We start from the raw sequence: 11,082 nt of genomic DNA, 5'->3' as shown, positions 1-11,082 counted from the left end.
CCCAAGTAGCTGGGATTACAGGTGCCCACCACCACACCTGGCTAATTTTTATTTTTATTTTTATTTTTTTATATTTTTAGTAGAGACACGGTTTCACCATGTTGGCCAGGCTGGTTTCAAACTCCTGACCTCAAGTGATCCGCCCACCTCAGCCACCCAAAGTGCTGGGATTACAGGCGTGACCCACCGCGCCTGGTCATATTATCTTTGAGTTCTCATCACTTGACAAAAGGCCTGGCTTTAGAAAGTGATTCCAGGCATCTGTATTTCCCCTAAAGGGGATTCACTTAAATGATTCAGCAAAACCATTTTGTATTCAGAAGCAAAATTAAGAACTGGAAAAAGGGAAGAAGCAAGGAACAGTTAAAACAGGGGACAAGCCTTGGTCAACCCTTTCCTTCCTCCCAAGATGTAGCCTTTGCCACTCATCTCATGTTTTGGTCTTATCTAGGCTTCAAAGACACCAGGTACGACTTAAACACCAGTTCTTAGAGGATACACCCATAGGAAAAGCCTATGTAAGTGTTTTGATATTTTTGATTTCAGGAATTCAGAAATGTCTCAGGATGTCGAGAATGTTGTGAGCACCATATAGAAAAGATACAAAGTCAAATTCCAAATTGTTATCATTTACAAAGAAAAGTGACAGGGAAGGGAAATTGAAAATTAGTGTTTATTGAATACCTAAAATGTATTCAGAACAAAAATAGACTAGAACTAATTAGCATAATTATTGTAATCCTAGATAAATATCAAATGTCAGAAAAAAAAGGGTAATTTTTAAAAATATGAATCTTCCATTATGGATAGAAATATCTGGCTTTTTTTTTTTTAAGCAGTGGTTCTAACCCCTGGCCGAATTATCTTGAGTGCTTTTGAAAAATACTGATGCAGAAACTCTGGGGGCCACCCAGGCATTGGTATTTTTTAAATCTCTTGAGATGATTCTAACAGAGTCTTACTCATCTATTGCCCAGGCTGAAGTGCAATGGTGCGATCTTGGCTCACTGCAACCTTTGCCTCCTGGATTCAAGCGATTCTCCTGCGTCAGCCTCCTGAGTATCTGGGATTACAGGCATGGGCTGCCACGCCCAGCTAATTTTTGTATTTATAGTAGAGACGGGGGTTTCACCATGTTGGCCAGGCTGGTCTCGAATTCCTGGCCGCAAGTGATCCTCCCACCTCAGCCTCCCAAAGTGCTGTGAGCCACCGTGCCCGGCCCAATGTTCCCATCCATCTGAGAACCATTGCTTTGAAAGCTCAAGCTCGGCCAAGCAGATTTACTGTGACTGCTTGCTTTCAATCTACCTCTTCCACAGGGAACTATGAGAGCCCTTATGTTGCTTGATAGCCATGTTCAGGGCATAAAGATTGTGAATTGTGGGGTGCTCCAGTGGTTTTGGATAAAAATCCACTTACTAGTGTGCTACACTGGCAAATTATTTACTTTCTCTGAGCATCCGTTCCTTCATGAATAAAACACACATCTTACTTTTTCCTACTTGAGGGTTTTGTGAGAGCATATCTGAAGGTGTTCTGAGCAGAGTGACACTCAGGTTAATGAATCTTAATTTACTTTTAACTTCATTACGACTTTATACATAGTGGGTAGGTATTAAATGTTTTGGGGGGAAAAAACCTGGCAGCTCCTTTGATTGAACTGGATAAGGGCAGTTGTCATTCTAATCCCAGCAAACCAGTCTGTCATTGCATGAGAGAACTGAGTCCATTTCCCCTGAGTATTTTATATACGCCACAAAAATATCACACCTGAGTATTATGAAACTGATTGCAGATGTGGGTGTGACTTATAAATCTCCTTTCTTTAAAAACCTTTAGATTGAGGAAAGGACAATCCACCAAAGACTGAGGAAGGGGCAGAAGGCCAACTCTAACTGTTTGTGGGACAAAAAAACCCTTCTCACTTTTTCTATTTCTATATAATCATCGTAAATAGCATGTTTTGGCCAGGCGCAGTGGCTCAGACCTGTAATCCCAACACTTTGGTAGGCTGAGGTGGGCAGATCCCTTGAGGTCAGGAGTTTGAGACCAGCCTGACCAACATGTTCAAACCCCATCTCTACTAAAAATACAAAAATTAGCTGGGGCGTGGTGGTGCGCACCCATAGTCCCAGCTATTCAGGAGGTTGAGGCGGGAGAATTGCTTGATCCCGGGAGGCAGAGGTTGCAGTGAACCAAGATTGCACCACTGCACCCCAGTCTCGGCAACAGAACGAGACCCTGTCTCTAAATAAATAAATAAAAATAGCATGTTTCTAAGGCTGTGGTTCTGTCAACGGAGCCCTACTGTGATTCGATAGACATAAGTGACTCAGTGTGGCTTTGCTTAGATAGCAATAACTGTTTATGCACTTCTGCTTCCATGCCGACTGCTCCATACTTACCCCAGTTCTGTTGTTGCAGCATGCTCTTTTTCTTGCTGTCAAGGACATTGTTGTTGCTGGAATGGCCTGGAAATGACATCAACAGGAAAGATGAGTATTATTACTTCTCATCAGAAGAAAAAATAGTAATCTTCACCTTCCATTTACCACCGGTTGTGGGAAATCAAGCCTCAAAGAACAAAAAGGGAATTTGGCAATATCCGTGGTTTTGTGAACCTTGTCATCCCAGTTTCAACCAGAAAGATTAAAAGTGGTGGCGGGAACGGGGGAATTCAAGACAGCAGTTTTGAAGTCTTCTATCTACATTCTTAGTTCACTCTGAGTCATCTGCAGAGAACTAGATTTTGAATAGATTAGGATGACTTATTTACATATTATTTTTGGAAGAAATGTTTCTGAAAGAATTGGCTGCATCATCCAAACTCTGTTAGTTGTTTGTTTGTTTAAAGAGTAGGGGCCTCATTCTGTTACCCAGGCTGGAGTGCAGTGATACGAGCATAGCTCACTGTAGCCTTAAACTCCTGGGCTCAAATAATCCTCCTGCCTTAGCCTCCTGAGTAGCTAGAACCACAGGTATAGGCCACCACACCTGGCTAATTTTTAAAATATTTTTGTAGAGGTAAGATCTCACTCTGTTGCCCAGACTGGTCCTGAACTCCTGGCCTCAAGAAAACCTCCTGCCTTGTGCCCCTAAAGTGCTTGGACTAAAGATGTGAGCCATCATACCTGGCCCAATTTTCCAGAAATTGTATGAATTATTCTGGCAAACCTGCAGAAAAGAAGTTGATGGTTTTGTTTGCCTGGCAGTTGGGAACGAATCATTCTATCACCACCCACTCCCACTAGCCTTTCTTTTCCCAGGATCCCAGCTATCTTGCTGGTTTCCCCAAACTTATATTTGAGAATTATTTTTGGTTCCACGTTCTCCTTTCTCTTCCTATATCCATGATATGTAATGATCTCACTTTATACATTGATGCTCAGAAACCTATAGATCGCATTCTGTCTTCAGGGAAATACATGTTGCCAAGGAAAGCTGTAAGAAAGAACACCATATTCTCAGGACTTGGGTTTCAATTTTTAGTAGGATCTAGGCAGCAGCTATGACTAGAAATTCTTACTGGAAGGAGTTTTGTATCATTGAAGGGTGGAATGTAAATTATTTCCTTCCACTTGAGAAATTTTAGGCATCGGTTTTCTGCCATCTCAGCACAGCTGCCCTTGAGTGGTTTTCCTCTCTCCTCCTACTCCCGTTCTCTTAACATTTTCCCGAGCTCTGACTACATGGCAGGCACTGTTACAGGCGCTTTACATGCCTTAGTTTATTCCATCCTCATAATAATCCTATCAGGTAGGTGCTATTATTATTCCCATTTTACCAATGAGAAGACTGAGGCATAGAAAGTTTGAGTAATTTGTCTTTCTTAGACAAACGACTCAAATTGTCCTTCTATTTTCTTAGTAGAAGGGTTGGGATTCAAAACTAGTCATTTGGCCGGGCGCGGTGGCTCACGTCTGTAATCCCAGCACTTCAGGAGGCCAAGGTGGGTGGATCACGAGGTCAGGAGATCGAGACCATCCTGGCCAACATGAGAAAACCCCGTCTCTACTAAAAATACAAAAATTAGCTGGGCGTGGTGGTGCACACCTGTAGCCCCAGCTGCTCAGGAGGCTGAGGCAGGAGAATCACTTGAACCTGGGAGACGGAGGTTGCAGTTAGCTGAGATCACGCCATTGCACTCCAACCTGGCGACAGAGCGAGACTCCGTCTCAAAACAACAACAACAAAAACCTAGTCATTTGGGGTGCAGAGCCCAGACGGTTTTTTGTTTTGTTTTTTTGAGACAGGGTCTCACTCTGTCACCCAGGCTGAAGTGCAATGGCATGATCACGATTCACTGCAGCCTCAGCATCCAGGGCTCAAGAGATCCTCCTACCTCAGCCTCCCGAGTTGTTGGGACTACAAGTGCATGCCATCATGCCCCATTATTTTTAATTTATTTTGAGGGGCATTTTTTGTAGAGATGGGGGTTTTGCCATGTTGCCCAGGCTGGTCTCGAACTCCTGGGCTCAAGTGATTGCCTCGGCCTCCTAAAGTGTTGAGATTACAGGTGAGCCTCTGTACTCAGCCGGGTCTCTCAATCCCTATTCCACACTGACTCAAGTCTTACCATTCTCCCCTATTCCTACCTAGAGTTTGTTCATTCTCATCTTCCCTGCTGCCTTCACCCTTGCTCATCTCATTGTCCTTCCAGTTACTCCCTCTCTGATTCATTTATTCAAGGCCACATCCGCCTTTCTTCTTTCAGCACAGGTTTAAAGTTTATGCCTCTTTACAAGGCAGCATTCCTAACAAACCTCTCTCCATCTGATGATGTATTGCCTCCATGTCACTTTGTGTTGTTATCAAGCTTGCTTACACATTGCCTTGAACACCACCACACTTCTTATTTAGAGGCCACATGTGTATATGGCTGCCCAGCCACCTTGGAGCATAGCTGAAAGCCCAGAAGAAAAGGGAAAAGAAATTCTAGCTCCCAAATAGGTGTCAGTATTCATGCACTAAACATCTTTTATTGTACACATAAGCTATACTGCCTTTTGAGCTTACAGGATAAATCATTTATAACAGGAATTGGCAAACTATGGCCCACCACCTCTTTCTTGTAAATAAAGTTTTATTGGAACACAGTCACATCCATTTATTTACATACTGTCTATGGCTACTTTTGTGCACCAACAGTAGAGTTAAATTGTGTGGAAGAGGCTGGGCACAGTGGCTCATGCCTGTAATCCCAGCACTTTGGGAGGCCAAGGTAGGCGTATCACGAGGTCGGGAGATCGAGACCATCCTGGCCAACATCGTGAAACCCTGTCTCTACTAAAATACAAAAAATTAGCCGGGCTTGGTGGTATGTGCTTGTAGTCCCAGCTACCGGGGAGCCTGAGGCAGAGGAATCACTTCAACCCGGGAGACAGAGGTTGCAGTGAGCCAAGATCGCACCACTGCACTCCAGCCTGGTGACAGAGCAAGACTCCGTCTAAAAAAAAAAAAAAAAAATTGTGTGGAAGAGGCTGGTTTGTAAACCTAAAATAGTCAATGAATATTTACAGTTTGCCAGCCACAGACTGAGAAAAATAATGATTCTTTCAAAAGAAAGTGCCAGTGTACTCCAGCCTAGGATGACAAAGTGAGACCCTGTCTAAAAAAAAAAAAAAAAAAATGTGGATTGACATTGCAACTTAAATGGATAAATTGTTCTATTTTCCTTGTTGATGCAAACTGAACTCTGTTAACTTTCATGAAGATAAGTTTATTTGAGAGTTGCTAAATATTTACTTTCATGATTCACTTACAAAGGGGTTTTGTAAAGGGACAATTACTTACAGTGTATTAGTCACCACCCCACTGACTTCAAGGCGTGTTAACACATCTTTGTAATGCTGTTACTGGTAATTTGACAACTCACTGTGGTTTCAGCCACTTTCCCATTCAGAGCTATGGAAATTGGAGGGGCTTTTCAGAGGACAGACGCTAAAACTGTGAATGGTGTATGTGTATGTCTGAATTATATATAAATTTTCCAGATAATCTCCTGCCAAAATGAATAATTATGAGAACACGCTTTCTCATTTCCTAAGCATATTTTGAATGCCTGAGTTTTTGTAAAATTAAATGTCTTTCTAGTCTTTTGTTTTTAAAAAGAAAAGTAATATTGTCCATTTTTTCTTACAGAAACCCGTAATTGTATTTAGTTTTAGAAGTTATATGATTTTACAAATGAAGTACAAAAAAACTTCAGACCATTAAAAATTCTGTGATGAAATTCAGACTTTTGGGGGTCCTCTAAGAAATTGAACATGAGAGTAACACACAAAGTCATAGCTCATTACAAATATCAAAACTATATTTTGCAGCCAGTCATGGTGGCTCATGCCTGTAATTCTGGCACTTTGGGAGGCCAAGACAGAAGGATTGCTTGAACCCAGGAGTGTGACCCCAACCTGGGCAATATAGTGAGACCCTATCTCCAAAAAACAAACAAACAAACAAAAAATTGGGACAGAGTCTCACTCTGTCACCTATGTGACACTGGAATGCAGTGGCACAATCTTGGCTGTCTGCAACTTCCACCTCTGGGTTCAAGTGATTCTCCTGCCTCAGCTTCCCGAGTAGCTGGGATTAGAGGCATGCACCACCATGCCTGGCTAATTTTTGTATTTTTTGGTAGAAACGGGTTTCTCTATGTTGGCCAGGCTGGTCTCGAACTCCTGACCTCAGGTGATCCACCTCAGCGTCTCAAGGTGCTGAGATTACAGGCATAAGCCACCACACCTGGCCAAAAAAGGTTTTTAAGATAAGCTGGGCATCATGGTGCATGCCTATAGTCCCAGCTACTTAGGAGGCTGAAGGGGGAGGATCACTTAATCCCAGGAGGTTGAGGCTGCAGTGAGCTGTGCTCACAGCACTGCATTCTAGCCTGGGTGACAGAGCATGACCTTGTCTCAAAAACAATGACCAAAAAAAAAAAAAAAACAACCCACAAAAGTATATTTTACAAATGTTTGTCATGCATAAAATCTCATCTGTTTAACTTTCAACAATTTTTTTTTTTTTTTTTTGAGATGGAGTCTCGCTCTGTTGCCCAGGCTGGAGTGCAGTGGCGTGATCTCAGCTCACCGCACGCTCCGCCTCCCGGGTTCACACCATTCCCCTGCCTCAGCCTCCCGAGTAGCTGGGACTACAGGTGCCCACCACCACGCCTGGCTAATTTTTTGTATTTTTAGTAGAGATGGGGTTTCACCGTGTTAGCCAGGATGATCTTGGTCTCCTGACCTCATGATCTGCCCACCTCAGCCTCCCAAAGTGCTGGGATTACAGACATGAGCAACCGCGCCCAGCCAACTTTCAACAATTTGTTCTCTATTAAGACTTCAATAACTGACTTTGATGAGTTGCTCTTATCTAATAAGTGAACTCAATGAATAAGCATGATTAAGATCAGGCTCACAATTAACCTTATATAAAATAAAATGGCCTTTCTGTTTATATGTTTTCAAGGAAACATTTTGAGGTCTTTTTAAAAATACTCAAACAAATAACATTTGTATCGGTTTTTCCATTTAAAGTTAAGTACATCACATTTTTACTTAGTCATGGTTTTAGAAGATGAAAAGTTCACCTCTGTTTTAAGTAAGTCATGAAGCCGTAAAATGAATATATTTCATGATGTAATCAATAATGAATTCCATAGTTTGTATAATTATCTACTTCCTGCAAAATCCCATTTTTGGTAACAATACTAATTTGAAACACTACAGTAATCTTGGAAAGATTTCAAGAACTATGACCAAAGTGCTTATCACGGGCAGTGATTTCTTCTCTAATAACTTTTTTGTGTGGTTACAAGTATATTGAAAGCTCAATATTTTGAACTAGTGGGTATTTTCATGGATGTTGTAAAGGACATATTAATAAGTCCCTTTGAAAAAGACTTTCTTCCACATTCTGTATCCATCTGAGGATCATGAAAATATACGTGTAGTCTGAACCCTTTTTACCACCCACCTGTTTGCCTGTGGGCTTAGCCTCTGTCTATAAAGTTCATATTGGACTTTTCAAAGAGTTGTCTGATGCTTTAATGACATTCTATACTACTGAATAATAGAGGTAGTCTGATGTGGATATCTGCGATAATACTTGCTGAGGGTGATAAAGTAAAGTTAGCTGTAGAACAAGGAAGTTCAGATTCGCTGAAACTGTTCCACAGGTTTCTGTAATCTTTCTGTGATTCAGTTTCCTGGTCACTTAACTTTATGGATTAATTTATAGATTATGTCTTTCACCTCTGGCAGCCCTGAGACAGGTGTTGAGGACTATGGTACTAGCACTGGTGGAAAAACAGAGTTTTGACGTCAGATGTATCTGGAACTGGGTTTCACATCCATTAGGTGACCTTGTTAACATTCCTAACTTTCTGTGTGCTGGCCTGTAAAATACAAGTGATAATAAACACACACATTATTATAGAGACTAAATGAGATAACAAGGTAATGAATGAACCCAGTAGATGGCCCTTGGCAGATGGCCAATAAATGACTTATGTCCTTCTGTCTGTTTTTCTCTGTCTCTTCTCTCCCTGCCACACCCGCCACCATCCTAAAATGAAGAATACAGGAGACGTAGGTGTGTGTCATCGCCACCTCAGACTCCTTTAATGCTAATACTTTTTTTTTTTTTATCTCATGGGATTTGTGGCAGAGCCAATTTATATCTAATGCTGCATGAGTTATTCTAAGTGGATTGTCTTAACTCGGGAACTTTGAGGAGCTTCATGGAAATTGCTATCGTTAAGTTATGCTCAGCCAGCTGCTCCTGGCTTCTGGTGTAAGCAAATGCAAAAGAGGCTTCTACTACTCAAATAGAGAGACGACTTCTACAGGGGAGAAAACAGACACACGGATGTATGGTTGCTTCACGCTGTTGAGTTGCAATGTGTTTTCTGTCTCTCAGCCTGGAAGAGAGCATTCATGGCAGTGTGAAGAAATAGCCCAAAAGCTGTTGCTTTAATTAGATCTTTCTACCTAAAGCAGAGGAACAGATTCCTCGTGATGGTAAAGGAAGAGGGTTTTTGTAAATCTGGGGATAAGACCAGCAGCAGTAACTGATCATAATTAAGAATCAGTGATTCAAGTAGAAAACTATGTTCTGAATTTTTTTAAAAATCACCTCCACAGCCACAAAAAAAGGCATGAGATCATGTCCTCTGCGGGGACGTGGATGGAGCTGGAGGCCATTATCCTTAACAAACTAATGCATGAACAGAAAACCAAAAACCGCATGTTCTCACTCATAAGTGGGAGGTAAATGATGAGAACACATGAGCACATAAAAGGGAACAACACACACTGAGACCTGGTGGAGGGTGGAGGGTGGAGGGTGGAGGGTGGAGAGTGGGAGGAGGGAGAGGATCAGGCAAAATAAACAATGGGTAGTAGGCTTAATACCTGGGTGATGAAATAATCTGTACAAAAAACCCCCAAGACACACGTTTACCTATGTAACAAACCTGCACATGTACCTCTGAACTTAAAAAAAAGTTAAACTAAAATCACCTCCGTGTTTTATTATCTCTAAAACACTGATAATGTCAGTCCTTACAGCTTGCTCTCTCTCTCTCTCTCTCTCTCTCTCTCTCTGTCTTACACACACACACATACGCTCATTTATCTGGCACAACTAAACCCCATAGTGGCATAACAAACAAAAACACGCCTCTTGGATGCTGAATTATCAACTTCAACATCCACATCCCCATTTTACACATATAGAAACAAAACCATAGAATAAATGATTTGCTTGCAGTGATATATTGGAGGCAGAAGCATAGCTGAGGTATTCTACCAGATTTGAAAGCAGTTTTCCCTATACAAATGGGTCCTACCCAGGCCTACTGCACCAGAATTCCCAGGAGAAAATCCGTAAATCTAACTATTGCAAGTGCCTCAGGTGACTCATGCCAGTTACATTCAGGAGTTCCAGACTGCACTGCTCTGCTGCAGATTTCAACAAAGGTAGACCTAGTAACAATCATCAAACTATTCAACAAGCTCCATGTCCTAGGATCTATGTAATAGCTGAGTCAAAAAGTCCTTGAGACCAGAGACCCAGGATTTTAAGTCCACGTCTCTTAGCCCAACTCCCTTCAGGTACAGGCAATGCAACATTCATGGCTCGTAATTCCCATCATCCAGGCCAGTCATCAGACATGGGAATGTTTCTACTCATTCCTATTAACCAACCTCTCGCTCCTATTGCATTTTCTGTGAGTACTTACAGACTGGTATGGAGCAATGGAAAGTTGAAGGAACTAATTCAGAAAGTCCCTAATTCTAACCATAAAGCTTGGAAGAGCAGCCCTACCTGTGCAGAAATGTGAGAGATAATAACCCAGCCAACTTCTATCAATTTATTTATTTTTTTGTCCAGCTCTCTATCGTATACCACATAGTGTACTTTATTTAAATTACCATTCTTCACTGATGACCAAATAAATTAATGCCATACAACCGCTCCAAATTGTATCATAAGCCAAGACGTAGTTAACTGCAAGACTGAAAGATAGCTTTTAGGATTGTGGTGAAATAGGCAGGCCCTTCTTCACATCAACTCATATGACTGTTACTCACCATCAGACCTGCTCCTATAATTCCTGGGAACCACCACTCAAAGCAAGAGATGGGGTTTTGAGAAGATCGGTCTTCCTCAATTAAGCTGACAATTAGAGGTATCGCATTGAGAACTACTCCTAACAGCAGTAGAACCAGCAGGCTGAATCCATTGCAGGATGTCCATCCCTCACAGCAGGTCATGGTCACCCCAGCTCAGTTAGAAACGTTGTCAAGGTGGCTATGCTTGCATGGTACTGTGTTGCCTTTTATCCCAATATTCTGGTTAAAATTTAACGCTAATAAAAAAATGAATAGTGGAAAGTAGTTCAGAGTCCAATAGGGTAGGACATTATGACGACTATGATGGGAAATGAGAAAATAATTCTATATCATGATGGGGTGAAGGAAGGAAAGCAGAAAAAAAAATCTATGAGATAAATTTATGCAAGAAGATAGGCTTACGATAAGCTCCTTTAATATACTCCTTTATTAGTATGGCTTCTAA

At 41.6% G+C, this 11,082-nt stretch overlaps 1 protein-coding gene across 1 annotated transcript in view; it reads right to left on the bottom strand.

The window, feature by feature from the left end:
- TM4SF20 (transmembrane 4 L six family member 20) overlaps positions 1 to 10,819 on the bottom strand; it is a 17,266-nt gene extending 6,447 nt beyond the window's left edge. Inside the window, exons 1-2 of the mRNA XM_011984973.1 lie at positions 10,596 to 10,819; positions 2,406 to 2,471 (exon numbers count right to left, since the gene is read on the bottom strand). Coding sequence (XP_011840363.1) covers positions 2,406 to 2,471; positions 10,596 to 10,778 — 249 coding nt within the window. The 5' untranslated portion in view covers positions 10,779 to 10,819. The remainder of the gene's footprint in view (positions 1 to 2,405; positions 2,472 to 10,595) is intronic.
- Between the last annotated feature and the right edge of the window lie 263 nt (positions 10,820 to 11,082).

This window comes from Mandrillus leucophaeus, unplaced genomic scaffold (genome assembly GCF_000951045.1).
Source record: "Mandrillus leucophaeus isolate KB7577 unplaced genomic scaffold, Mleu.le_1.0 Scaffold277, whole genome shotgun sequence".
Lineage (NCBI taxonomy): Eukaryota > Metazoa > Chordata > Mammalia > Primates > Cercopithecidae > Mandrillus > Mandrillus leucophaeus.
Note: the sequence above shows the minus strand (reverse complement) of the source record. Positions and strands in the feature narration are given on the sequence as shown.